The 15,177-nt window shown below is 40.4% G+C and overlaps 1 protein-coding gene across 1 annotated transcript; it reads right to left on the reverse strand.

The window, feature by feature from the left end:
• Nucleotides 1-9,425: 9,425 nt before the first annotated feature.
• Nucleotides 9,426-12,539, reverse strand: LOC110868658. The gene is made up of 2 exons (XM_022117890.2): nt 11,718-12,539; nt 9,426-10,419 (listed from the first exon to the last, which is right to left on the reverse strand). Exon 2 carries the CDS (start codon nt 10,264-10,266, stop codon nt 9,481-9,483), a length of 786 nt encoding a protein of 261 aa, XP_021973582.1. The 5' UTR covers nt 10,267-10,419; nt 11,718-12,539; the 3' UTR covers nt 9,426-9,480.
• Between the last annotated feature and the right edge of the window lie 2,638 nt (nt 12,540-15,177).

The following is a 15,177-nucleotide window of genomic DNA, read 5'->3' on the forward strand; positions in this document are numbered from 1 at the left end:
AGTGCAGCATCATTCACACAACGCTAACCCTGATACGGCATCATCGGCTGCACCGGTTCCCGCACATAGCTTTGAGTTTGATCACAGTATTGAGGGTGATCCTGTTCTTCCATCTGGTTTTGATCCAGACCATGACCTTGAGTCATACGCTTAGGCCAGCCCTTGAAGGATCCTGTAACCCCCTGTGATGGTTGATCCAGCTGATTTTGAGATGGAGTTTGTTGATCCGGAGCCAGCCGTGGCCCCTGAGCCAGGCGTTGCTCCTAACCCCGCATTAGAGCATGACCCTGTTCATGACCGATGCACCTGCTATTGCTCCTTGATTGATCATCTGCTTGGACGAGAGAGAATTTGGGGTAACTGTGCAAGACAATTTATTATTACGGGGGCCCACGTAATAACGACTTGTAGTGCACAGAAATCCTGGTGGACTCTGCGGGTCAAGCTAATGAAAACCAATGTAGCAGGAAATATCTAAAACACGAGTGACCAAGGCAAGGTGATGTAGCCTCGAGTTCATTCTATTACAAGCAGCAATCCAAATTGGCAAGCCTATGTGAAGGCTCAGAAATTTACTTCCCCACTCATGCATTGAGTATATTTACGTGTAAAATTAGGTGAGTACATGATGGCTTATGGTGCTATGTATCTCATAGACAATTGGGAAGTTGTCTAACCCACTTCATGCCATTTCGGCAGAAGAGAATGTCACCCAGGCGTGACACAAACACCAGTATGTTGCCAAGGATAGAAGCCGAGCAGCAAAAACGCATCTCACAGACAAATGCATGACATGAAGCACTCCGCACTAAGCGTAGCGATGGCATTACTGGGAGTAACCCCCCCCCCCCAAACTGACCGCACCTATAAGCAGTTCCTGAACTGCAAGCCTTTGAACTTCGACGAGACAGTAAGCGCCATTGCAAATGTTCGTTGGTCCGAAAAGATTGACTCCATTCTAAGAATGACTAACTGTTCACCCCAACAGAGTGTTACCTTTACCTCGGGGTCATTTCTAGATGGCACACTTTCATGATAGGATCTTCAGATTCAGACCCTTGGTACAGATGCTGCTTATACACTGAGCTGGGACGAGCTCAAGGAAATGATTAAGGAGAAATATGGTTCTAAGATTGGAATAACAGAAGTTTGAGATGAAGTCCTGGAATTTGAAAATGGACGAACCAGAGATTCCTGAACCTGTCCAGCGACCGCACGACTTGCCAAGGGTCGTCACCTACTAAGTCATTGATGTTGTATGATACAGTTGGGTACCTGTAAACCTTACATTCTGCTCTCGATTCGTGGCAATGCAATCGCAGTAATCTATTGTTTATGTTCTATAACATGAGATGTTATGTGATTGATTTGTTTATAACATGGGATGTTATATGTTGATATTGTTGTATACTTACGTACACTTTACTTACTATGACCTGACCCATACGATCATCATTTAGAAGATGCCTCCAAGACGGGATGTACGCATACTCACCAACGAGGCGGAACTTCAGGGAATCATTGCTGCAGTCATCGCACAATACGAGGCCCATCACTCCGAGCGCAACGGAGGTACCTCAGGAAGTAACCCACCCAACGGCTGCACCTACAAGCAGTTCTTAGGCTGCCAGCCCCTACATTTCGATGGCACTGGGGGTGCCATAGCCTTCGTACGCTGGATTGAGAAGACGGACACTGTTTTGCGTGCGAGCAAATGCGCCCCAAGAGATCAGGTCACGTACATTTCCGGGTTGTTCCGAGATGGGGCTCTGTCATGGTGGAAACTTCAGGTTCAGACCATGGGCGAGGCTGCTGCGTATGCTCTATCATGGGACGAGCTGAAAGAGCTAATGCATAAAAAGTACTGTTCGAGAACAGAAAGCCAGAAGGTAGAAACTGAGTTCTGGAACTTGAAGATGGAAGGTCCAAAAATAGCTGAGTATGTGGAGAAGTTCCAAGTTCTATCGCGTATCGTTCCTTACATGGTAGATCCGGAGTTTAAAAGGATTAAGTGTTTTATTTGGGGATTGGCACCCCAAATCATGAGCATGGTAACGACATCAAAGCCTGCCACAATCTCTGAGGCCATCAATCTAAGTGTTGCCCTGACGGAAGAGGCAATCAGGATGAACAAATTTTCAGCCTCTGAAGAGAAGAAGGAGACTCATGTAGAGTCATCTGGGGACAACAAGAGGAAGTTGGCGAATTTCAAACAAGGTACCCAATCGAGTAGCGACGACAAGGCCAAAAAGAGAAAAGAGTACACGGGTATCCTACCAAAGTGAGACAACTGTCGACGCCACCATAACGGGCGGTGTAGATATGGAAAATGTGGTAACTGTGGCAAGGTAGGACATGTCAAGGAAACATGTCGGCAAGGTACTGAACATGGAAATAGAGGTCAAGATGGTAACGGAAATCGCGAAGGAAATAACGACGACAACTACCAAGGCAGGGATGGTGACGATCAAGGCTGTGGCCAAGCATGTTTTAATTGCGGTGATAAGGGGCATTTCAGGAAGTATTGCCCTAAGAACACTCAGACACGTGGATGAAAGCTCAACAACGGGGATAGAATCCAAGCGTGGATATCGGTACGTCTCATAATAGTCAATGTTACGCTCTATTTGACAGTATTGTCAAATTTTAGCCTCAGAAAATATAGTTGTTTTAGTAGCAAGTAACCTAGATGCCCGGTTCTCGATAGAACAAGCCTAACGGAAGCTTCGATGTGATAATTGGGACGGACTGGTTGTCGAACAACCCAGCGGAGATTGTCATCCGCACCCCGACGACGAACGGAGAAATGATTGTGATTCATGGAGCAGGGTACGCTCCTACGGGTTATCAGGCAAAGAAGACACATAAATTTTCGCACAAAGGATGTGTTGCATTCTTGGCTCACGTCGTGGAAAAAGAAGCCGAAGAACCAATACCCGAAGATATCCCTGTGATTGGAGAATACCCCGAAGTCTTCCTCGAAGACTTGCCGGAATCGTCTCCTCAACGACTAGTCGAATCCCGCGTCAATTTAATTCCAGGTACTGCACCCGTAGTCAATGCATCGTAGCGACTTACATTTTCGGAGATGCAAGGATTGACAGAGAAGTTTTAGCAATGGATAGAGAAGGAAGATAACAGACCAAAATTCCCTTTTGGGGTAACCCCTTTACCACTCGTCAAAAAGAAGGATGATGATTTTCAAATAAACATCATCTACCGGAAGCTGAACAGGCTGACGATCAAGAATAGATACCCTCTGCCAAGAATTGATGATCTGTTTGATCAACTGCAAGGTTCAAGCTTCTATTCGAAGATCGATTTGCGATCTGGTTACCACCAGTTAAGGATACAGGAGGAGAGTATCCCAAAGACAGCCTTCAGAACTCGTTATGGGCACTACGAGTTTTTGGTTATGCCATTTGGTTTGACAAACGCACCTGCAGTGTTCATAGATTTGATGAATCGAGTTTGTAAGCCGTACTTGGACAAGTTCATGATTGTGTTATCAACGACATCTTGATTTATTCAAGAACAAAGGCTGAGCACGAACAGCATCTAAGAGCTATTTTGGAACTGCTAAAGAAAGAGCAGCTGTATGCCAAATCCTCTAAGTGCGAGTTTTGGCTACACGAAGTCCAATTCTTTGGGCACGTGGTAAATGGAGATGGAATCCACGTGGATCCCACCAAGATCGAAGCGATTAAGAATTGGGAAACGCCAAAGACGCCAACCAAGATTCGACAATTCTTGGGTTTGGCTGGCTACTATCAAGGGTTCATTGAGGATTTTTCTAAGATCGCTCAACCATTGACGCTCCTCACGCAGAAAGATAAGAAGTTTGATTGGGAAATCAAACAGGAAGAAGCGTTCTAGATATTGAAGGATAAGCTCTGCAATGCGTCAAACTTAGCACTGCCGGAGGGTACAGATGATTTCGTGGTATACTGTGATGCTTCGCGTCAAGGATTGGGCTGTATGTTGATGCAACGCCAAAAGGTTACTGCCTACGCATCACGCCAATTGAAAGTACACGAAGATAACTATACCACACATGATTTGGTGCTAGGCGCAGTGATATTTGCACTGAAGATCTGGAGACACTACCTTTATGGTACGAAGTGTACAATCTTCACAGATCACAAGAGCCTCCAGCATATATTCAACCAGAAGGAGTTGAATATGAGGCAAAGACGATGGGTAGAGCTGTTGAATGACTACGACTGCGAGATAAAGTATCATCCAGGGAAGGCGAATGTGGTCGCCGATGCCCTAAGTCGAAAGGAGAGGATCAAGCCCATAAGGGTTAGGGCTTTGGAGATGATTATTCAGACCGATCTTTCCTTACGCATTCGTACAGTGCAGCAAGAAACTCTCAAGGAGAGAAACCTTGCAGAGGAATATCTCCGTGGGATGGAGAAGTTATTGGTACCAAACAGGGAAGGAACGTTGTGTTTTGAGAAAAGGATTTGGGTTCCTTTGTTTGGAGGTTTAAGGAAGGTTATTTTCGATGAAGCTCACAAGTCACGGTACTCTATCCACCCTGGAGCGGATAAGATGTACCAGGATCTTAAAGATTATTATTGGTGGCCTAGGATTAAAGGCGACGTGGCTGTTTATGTGAGCAAATGTTTAACTTGCGCTAAGGTAAAAGCGGAATACCAGAAGCCTTCAGGACTTCTGCAACAACCAGAGATTCCCAAATGGAAGTGGGAACAAATCTCCATGGATTTCGTTACAAAGTTGCCAAGAACGCTAAGAGGCCATGACACTATCTGGGTGATAGTGGATCGATTAACGAAGTCAGCGCACTTCCTGCCTATCCGAGAAAAGGATAATACGAGCAAATTGGCTGAAATTTACATGAGAGAGATTGTTACACGCCATGGAGTACCTCTCTCTATCATCTCAGATAGAGATGGAAGGTTCGTGTCAAGGATTTGGCAATCCTTCCAGGAAACTTTTGGCTCGAAGTTGAATATGAGCACCGCTTTTCACCCGCAGACCGACGGTCAAAGCGAGCGGACGATTCAGACGTTAGAGGACATGCTGAGAGCATGTGTTATGGATTTGGGCGGTAGCTAGGATAAGCATTTGCCTCTGGTTGAGTTTTCTTACAACAACAGCTATCACACCAGTATTGGTGTCGCGCCTTTCGAAGCTTTATATGGGCGCAAATGCAGATCACCGCTCTGTTGGTCTGACTCTGGTGATAGACAGTTGGTTGGTCCTGATGTAGTCCAGGAAACCACTGATAAGATTGCACAGATCTGAGATCGCATCAGAGCGTCTCGTGACCGTCAGAAAGCCTACGCGGATCGAAATAGGAAACCTATAGAGTTGAGGTAGGTGATATGGTTTTGTTAAAGGTATCACCCTGGAAGGGTGTGGCAAGCTTTGGGAAGCGTGGGAAGTTGAATCCGCGATATATTGGTCCATTCAGAATTTTGGAAAGAATTGGGACCGTAGCATACAAGTTGGACCTACCTGCCGAACTGAATGGTGTTCACGATACATTTCATGTATCCAATCTGAAGAAAAAGTCCAACACAAGATACCGTTTCATTCCTACCGACGAAATTCATGTTGACGACACGCTCCACTTCGTTGAAGAACCCGTTGAGGTCACGGATTGGAAAGTGAACAAGACCCGCCGGAGCAGTGTCAGGCTCGTCAAAGTTCGTTGGAATGCCCGCCATGGTCCTGAGTCCACCTGGGAGCGTGAGGACCGATTGAAAGAGAAATACCCCCACTTATTTCCTAAGAACCCTGCTTCTACAAGCAGAACTTAAAATTTCGGGACGAAATTTTTCTAACGGGGGGAGAATGTGACAACCCTCACTAAACCAGGTATCCGTACGACTTAATTAATAATTAATTACTGCTTGATTACTGTGCTTAACTGAATTTCCTGATGAACTGCTACTTGACTTCTGATACTTGCACATATCTGCATCATACTTTACATATCGTCACTACATTATTTACATACTGAACTCTAGTGACAAACATGATGCACAAAAGCACAGTAGCACTATGAACGGATAACCTATTGAACATGCTGATAAAGCCAGCATCAGGCAGATACTGCCTCTAAGGCCCGTATGAGCCAGAAATATTTTACTACACCCATAGTGAGTGTAGGGATACAAGGGTTGTAGAACTGCGTCTCTAAGAATAAGATATAATGACTGGATGTGCCTAAAACGTACTCTAAGCACAAAACACAGCACTTTAATTAACATATCAGCTTCTAGCTAACTAGTAAAGTGCCAAAACATGAGGAAAATATTCCTGACACTTTGGGGAATAAGTTGTGTCACTAAAAATGGTATTTACGACACTTAAAAGCTTTGTTAAGCACTTTAACGGATTACTATACAACCGAACAACCGGACTATACCCAGGACATAAAAATATTGACAGTAACAATATTGATCGTTTTCTGAGCCAGTTAGGGTCCCTGAATACCCTAACACCCGCATTAAAGCACAACACACCACTAACCAAGTTAACCCCTAAATCTAACTTGGTTTAACCTAACTAATACTTAACATCTAGTTGGAATCGAACTAGAGACCCCCCCCCATCCTAACCGTCCCAACTATAAGGGGACATATTTGGTACTATATGGATTATTTTAATGTAATATGTTGGGTATCTAAACTACACCAGAACCATTGGATAATTATCTTCAGAATTGTCTATAAGAAGGAGCCATGACACAAGAGATTGTTCACATCACTAAACCATTCAAACTCTCTCTCTTTCCTTCTCTACACCCCACGGCCGAACACCCTCTTGAACACACCACCATTTTCGGCTCTTGACTTCCACATTCCAAGGTTGTTCAAGTGTTACGGGTCACGCATTAGGAGCCTTGGAGCAAACGGAAGGCGAAGGACCTCTCTACCTAGCTTTTATCCACCTCTTTTTCGCATAGATTCTTCCCTAGCCTCGAGCTAGAGGTATAATGCTTAAAACTCGTACTCAAACTAATCTAAGGTGGTTAATAAGATATATGGTGATTAAAACTCGGAATCTTGCATTTTGAAGCATTAAAGTCTACTAAAATTACAAGTATTGTTGGTTAAAAGCATATAAGTTGTGTAAAAGTTGTAGTAACTTAAATTTGTGGTTACCTAGACCCGATCTACGTTGTGGTATCTCGGATCACCATTTAACCCGGTTTGGTTAAGATCATGGATCTTGACATAAGCTTGTTTTGAATGAGACAAGGGTTAAAAGGTGAAACTCTACCACACGAGAAACATGAACTTGTGTAAAAGTATTTTTACTTGTAAAATAGTGTTTGAAACTAGCGGATCTACGTATGTACAAATGGTATTTTCATAGAACTAAGCGTCAAGAAAATCATTGTTTTCTAAAAGACGGATATTACACTAACAAGTATGATTTTTACAAACCACAAGTGTATACACACTTGTAAAATGGAAAGTTTCGACAAAATAACAATCTTTGTGAAAGATGACGGGAAGTTGTAAAGATGGATTTATTCTAAAAACGAGGTTTTTACGAGATTAAGCTACTCTATATAAAGATCCACAAAATATAACGGGATCTACACCATAGTTTCGGGAAAAACTACAAGTTCATGTGATTATGCAATTTATATTCTTGTCGACTAGTTTGATGTGTCGAAAATTGTTGATTGAATAAAGAAGTTGTTGAAATGATTTTGTAAAAGAAAATGATACGCTTGAAAGCGTGGCCACCTCCAGTTTCAGGGGAAACTCTGGCGAAATTTTCCTAAAACCTAACACTTAGAATTATTTACAAGTGTTAGAATTATTTTTGACATGTTTTCAAAATATATTTCGCCATGACTTTATTTACAAATATTCGGAGGTGGGATTTTTCACAAAAACTAAACGTGATAAATATATATTCGGTAAATATATTTTCACCACACTGTTTATGATTATTTTGTGAAAATACATAAATATTATTTTTAGAGTAAAAATAATATTTACGAACGTTAACAGATCCAAAATAATACGAACGCCTCTACGATAATTATATAAGTTACACCGGTAATTACCATTACCACACGATTGCTAAAACGTAACTTACGCACTATACGGAAATAATTATGAACGTATATTTTATCAACGTATTATCTTTGGGGAAATATCATGTGAAATGAAAATATAATATTTTTGAGAAAAATATTTATATTTTGGAATTGGAAATGAATATATTAAGTGAGACTTAATGGTGTAATTCGAACGCACATGTATTAAATCCCCCATCCTTGGGAAGGAGATTAACTACCAAGTACATACGAAAAGTAAACCCGAAATAGTTGTCTAACTATTTCCCAAAAACTTAAACTATAAAGCTAAGGCACGGCCGTCCGACTAATAGAATTAGCACATGTAGGTCGTTGCACAGCTGACTGATTTGGAGTACTTGGTAGAGACCCACCGACTGTGAGTTCATGTCCCCCTTTTCTCTTAACTGTTTTCAGTTTTCTAAACTGCGGGGGTGAAATACATGTTACTATGATTATGAATATTTCTTACATGGTATGGTCAGCTGAGGAAGGAACTGTTAGGTTATGTGATTTGGGTAGGTGAAACCTTAAGAACATTAGTCCTCGTAGTACGATCGAGGGATAGAAGTGATAGGCCTATTTGAGCATAACAAAACCCCACCCATGCGCCCTAAGGTTGGACCATGTGGTGACCTTGTCTTAACACCACCCATGCGCCCGCAGGTTGGACCATGTGGTGACCTTGTCTTAACACCACCCATGCGCCCGCAGGTTGTACCATGTGGTGACCTTGTCTTAATACCACCCATGCGCCCGCAGATTGGACCATGTGGTGACCTTGTCGTAACACCACCCATGCGCCCGCAGGTTGGACCATGTGGTGACCTTGCCCTATCCCCTCCCATGCGCCCGCAGGTTGGACCATGTGGTTGCACATTAACTGATATGTTTCCTTATTTGCTTTCATACCAGAGTTTACAAAATATTCACGCTTACAATGGTTATAAAGGTTTATTCGCGCGCACATACTAAACACATGAACTCGCTCAACATTATTGTTGATTTTTCAACTTACATGTATTTCAGGGAATTAAAGGATCTGGCACGGTATGGCACGTTTTCCCGCTGCACTAGTTTCCGAGGTCATCCGGGGTTTAGGGAATGTGACTCTTTCCTGGACAAGTCACAGTCCTTAAACTGTGTTTATGTTTTATTTGTTTGTTGAACAAGATTATGGTTGTTAGGGTGTATTCCTGTTAAAACAATGGTATTGTAATTGGTTTTCAAAACTTATTGGATGATCTTGCATGTTTTAAATTCATATAGCTTTGTTATGACTAAGCTATGGTATTAAGAAGTCACACCAAAATTAACCACGCTTCCGCAAGGCCAGGGTGTGACATTTATCGCCAAAAGGCATTAGCAAGGGATACTGTAATGGCATGTAAAACTTATCAATTTGCTTATCCGTTGTGTCGTGCCTTCCTTGGTACGTATGACAATATCAAACTAACTGCATACAGGATCAGCATCGGTGACAATTGCCCAATACAGCCAGGCGAGGGTTTTTCATAGCAACGCTCATTCTGAGACCCGTAAAGACAAATGCCATACATTTGTGTACCATCAGAACAACAAAGATCTCTATCTTTTCGAAATAATTTATCCAGCTCATTGCAACTATCTAGCACAGATGAAATTAAGGCCACGGTGTTGGCAGATAAAGGTGAGCTATTTTCATTTCGAAAAGACGCAAGTCTATTTGGTATCTCATTCTCGGGATCAAAGATATACATTTGCAAGAACCTAGATCTTTCGCTATCTGGAGGGCACAATGAACCAATCCAGTGATATATTTGTCCGGAAATCTTAAAGACATAAGGTCCACCACCATGGTTAACGTTATCGTCTATTGTCGCACCAAATGACGTCATTGAAAACATCGAACTATATGCTCGTATGTTTGCCATAAAATCAGCTTGCTTGTACAAGTGTATAATAGAAGTAAACGGCCTTCTAGGGAACGGTAATGCTACCAAACCACCTCTACAACATTGATTATAACCAAAGCCACCTGTAAACATCCTACATGAAACTCGCTCTTCCAACCAAAATAAAGCACCACAAAAATTGCAAACATGTAGGCAATCACCATCTTCCATGTAGGAATGTAAACCAAGAGGTTCAGTAGACGTTGAAGCAACGTTTGAACCGACATTTGACAACCGTAACCTCTTATGACCTGACATTTATACACTAAATAATGTAGCCTCTAAAATAATAAGGAACCACGTCAAAACCCGAAAAAAAATCAACATAAGGCTAAAACATAATTTAACTATACAAGAAAAAAGACTCACCTGATTAGCAGTAATATTTGCAAGCTGAAGATAAGAAGGCTACTGCAAGAGAACATATGAGCATAGATTAATAAGTGTTCAAATATACCATCAATCAACATGTTACACAAGCATAAAGACGGCATAAACAATAAAAACATACAAAAAACAGTAAAAGTTTTAAAATGATAAGTACTTAAGTAACATGCGAAGCAGGTATTAGAACTTTTCAAGTACTCGTCATGATATATACTTTTCTTTTACAGTAGTCATATGAGTCTAAGTACTATAAGAAAAAGAAAAAAACTTGACATCTATATTTTAATACAATAGTCATATGAGTCAAAATACTATATGGAAAAACAACTTGATACCTATGTTTTAATAGAATTTAATACTCCAGAGAATAAACAAACTTACAAACCCAGGGCAGCCCGGGTTGGTTTCTCGTTATTGTTGTTGGTGGTTGGACGCGTTGATCACTCATAATTAATTCAGCATAGTCTAGATATAGGATGTAAAAGAATCAGGTTAAGCCTGAACTTTCGAGGTCATTTAGACTCAAGATTGACGCATTTACAGTTGTATTTCTAAAACACGAGATCAATTCTTAGATGGACAAAAATGTAATTTAAGCTAATGATATGAATTGGCGAAACATACGTGGCACAATATGACTTGATATTGATATAAGAAACCATATCCAACCAAAAAAAACCCCAAACACCACACAGTCAACATCCAAATAAAAACGGCGGGTTTTTATGCAAACCCACTCTCCAAACAGAATTACACTTTCAACTCATAATATATGTTCCACTTCATTCTGTATTAGTTACAGAACCACCAGCAGAAACCGGATAAAAAGATTGAAGGTTGGATTGTCTGAATACGAACCTAATCTCAGAGAAGATCCTATTGACCGGTGGGATAACCTTGGCATTAGCGATGTATGTTTGTTCTACTTCTTTAGTTTTAACTTCAAGTTAAAAAAATATGGGTATAGCCTAAACCCATGTACACTTAAGTTAATTTTCCACCTAGTTTTAATCCACATTTTACTTTAGTACTCTATACATTTCTATATATACCATAGACGTCATTGCCAACCTGTCATTGTATTAATACTTATAATTACCATATATTCAACCAAATGTACAAGCCCCAATCCATAACGTCCAACATCATCATCTAACAATTATGTCAAAGAAAATCAACATTTAGCAAATTAATTACATAAAAAATAAACAAACTGAACTCTAATAAACTCAAGCTGAAACTCAAAATAATAATCAAAGCCACAAGGCACCGGCTTTTTTAAGCGCCGGTATCAATTAACCGGAGATATGCGTCGCCATTACCTGATCCAACCCTCCGAACATCCGTCGGCCGATAAAAACGGCCGGAAACTGAACACGCTGCTTATTTTCACCATCGTGTTCCGCTCCGATCGGCTCAAGCTCCTTCGCAACATTGTTTTCTTGGTCTTCTTCAAACTCGAACACGTTAGGTTTACACCGTGACCATTCAACAACTGCTTCACTACGTGACTCATACGGCATCCACACCGCGCCCACACGATCACGGCGTTTTCTGGCACGTAGGGAAAAAAATCCTAATACTATCTAGCATAACTACCAGCAGCTGTTTTGTTTGTCTTTTTAATACCATATAAATCATCTATTTACTGACAGTTCAGTCGTTTAACACACATGCAAACAACATGTCTCCGCCATCGACATTGCGAGTGACAGTCGGTTTTTCGGTATAAACCGCAAAGTAAACCGTTCGTTACGATTTGAAATTGTTGAAACTGATCGACCGAAAGTTAGATGAAAAAAACCGACCGTGAAGTCAAATCGATGACCGGTTTGTACGGTTTCACGGTTTGAAACGTCGAGCCACCTACACTTACTTCACCTACTCCAGAAGAAGAATTGGGAAGGGTGTCAGAACTCAAGAATCAAATAGCTTTATTATGAATCTTAGCACAAAATACAAAGACAGAGCAAATCTGTCATCACAGATTAACAAACAAACACAGGAACAAAAAGATCTCCAACCGGATGAACTGTACAAGTAAAGATAAACCCTAGACTCACGAATGTACTTGTGAGGATAGGGAACAAGAGCAGTGAACAAAAGATGAAGACAAGAAAAAATGAGGAGCTCGAGTGTGTGTAAAGCTTCTGGAATCACCAAAAGAAATAGGCCTCAAACCCTAGACAACTCATGTCTAGTTGTCACGAGCCCACCAGGGAACAGCCAAAAAACCCAGCAGCAAGAAGGAAGGGAGCCCAAATAAGAAGCAGTCCAAAACATAGCCCAAACCTCACAAACAAAGATAAAAAAGGAAATTGTTAAAATAAATAAAATGTATAACAAGATCCCAGTGCTAGGAGCACCTTTTAGGTACCTTAATACCTTGAAAGCGATTTGAGTATGAGCCTCGGTAGGCTTATGCATAAACTGAGATAAATAATGAACATAATAAGCAATATCAGGTCTGGTATGTGATAGGTAAATGAGTTTGCCTATCAATTTTTGATATTGAGTTACATTGACAGCTTGTGACTCTTTCATAGTTAGGTTTGTCAATACATGATTTTGTTCTATGGGACAACTAGAAGGTTTGCTTCCACTCATCCCATATTCATTTAATAGGTCCATACAGTATTTTCTTTGAGATAGGCAAACACCTTCATTTACCTTAATCACTTCAATACCAAGAAAAAACTTTAGTAACCCGAGGTCCTTAATTAAAAATTCATTTTTCAGAAGATTAAGATTCTTGATCCTTTGTATCTCACCTTCATTGTTCCCGGTTAGAACGATGTCATCGACATAAACCAAGAGAACAATGAAGGTCGATTTTTCAGATTTAATGAACATTGAGTGTTCGTATTTGGATTGGACAAAACCATTTTTGACTAAAACTTGAACAAGTTTTTCATTCCACATACATGGAGCTTGTTTCAGACCATATAGGGACTTATTCAGTTTGCAGACTTTATTTTGATTTTCAATATTCAAACCATCAGGTAAAGTCATATAGACTTCTTCCTTAAGATTACCATAGAGGAAAGCATTGTTAACATCAAGTTGATATAACGGCCAATTATTTTGAACTGACAGGCTAATAACACACCTAACAGTCACCATCTTAACAACAGGAGAGAAAGTTTCCTCAAAGTCAATTCCCTCATGTTGTTTGAACCCTTTTGCTACAAGCCTTGCTTTAAACCTATCAACTTCACCCGTAGATTTGTATTTAACTTTGAAAACCCACTTGCACCCAATGGGTTTTTTATTTTTAGGCATGTCAACAATATCCCAAGTGTTGTTTTTATAAAGAGCAGACAGTTCATCATTCATAGCAGCAATCAACCTTTTATCTTTAATAGCATCTTTATAGGTGGAAGGCTCAATTATTTTATTAATATTAGCAGCAAGATAGATATTATCACTAGGCAAGTTAGAATAATTGACATACTTATCATAGCTATATCTAGCACTGCCAACAATAAAGTCATCAAATCTTTTAGGGCCAGTCAAGGATCTAGAGGATCTTCTAGTAGGAATGGTACCCTCAGGAAGGTTTGACTCGTCATTAACACTACTAGACTCAGCTCTCACAGGACCAGTTTCATTACCTAAGGACTCATTACTCTTAGGTATGTCATCAGTCCCTGATGACTGCTGAGTATCACTATCAACAGGTGATCCAACCTCATCACCGTGTTGCTGTGTCAAGGTAGTTGAGTCAGTGGAGCCCTTATCTTCATCATTGGGATTTAAATCACTTAAAAATCAAAGTTATCAAAAAAGTTTAATTGGTTTAAGTTATTTGGACTTTCTAGAACAGAGTGTGATTCATTTTTAAAAGGAGATGTAGTTTCATGGAAGCTAACATCCCTGGAGAAGATGATTTTTTTCTGTTCTAGACTCCACATCTTATATCCCTTTTTAAAATTAGAGTATCCCATAAAAACACATTTTTCAGCTCTTTCTTCAAGTTTATCAGGATTATTCAAAATAGTAAAATAGCAAAGACAACCAAAGATTTTCAAGTGATCAAGAGAAGGTTTGAAACCAAACAATTTTTCATAAGGAGAACAGCCATGTAACACAGAAGAAGGAAGCCTGTTAATTAAGTAAGATGCTGTAAGAACACATTCAGACCAGAACCTAAGGGGAACATTGGATTGAAATAGCAAAGCTAGGAAAATATTCAACAGGTGTCTATGTTTCCTCTCCACAATACCATTTTGTTGTGGAGTATAGGTGCAAGATGTTTGATGAATGATACCTTTTTGTTTAATAAAAGCAGTCATTTGAGAATTAGTGAACTCAGATCCATTATCACTTCTAAAAACTTTGATATTTACTTCAAATTAAGTTTTAACACGGTTGTAAAAACTTTCTATATTTTCAAAAACTTCAGACTTAGATTTCATCTGTGACACATGTGTCACTTCAATCATCAAACAAATACCAAATCAATGAAACATTGTGTTGGTGCACTACATCTGCTGATTACGTCTTGTATCGAGTCAATGTCTTAGAACGTTAGATCTGGGCTTGAAATATGAGAAATAGTCAAAATGTATAGGTTTTAGGTTAATGGATCGCTCATTAGGCCCATTAGGGTTTGGACCGCTCGAGTGGACATGTTTGGACCGCTCGAACGGCAAAGCAGTTTCTGGGCCGCTGATATGACATGGTTGGACCGCTTTTGTGTCATCATGTTGGACCGCTTATTTGAACAGTCCAATAAGCGGTTCCAGGAGCCCAATTGGCGGTTCCAGATGTCTATAAATA

This window comes from Helianthus annuus, chromosome 12 (assembly GCF_002127325.2).
Source record: "Helianthus annuus cultivar XRQ/B chromosome 12, HanXRQr2.0-SUNRISE, whole genome shotgun sequence".
NCBI lineage: Eukaryota > Viridiplantae > Streptophyta > Magnoliopsida > Asterales > Asteraceae > Helianthus > Helianthus annuus.

What these genes read in the sequence shown, in the direction of transcription:
- LOC110868658 (XM_022117890.2), bottom strand. Translation starts at nt 10,266, where the DNA reads ATGTCAGGTCATAAGAGGTTACGGTTGTCAAATGTCGGTTCAAACGTT.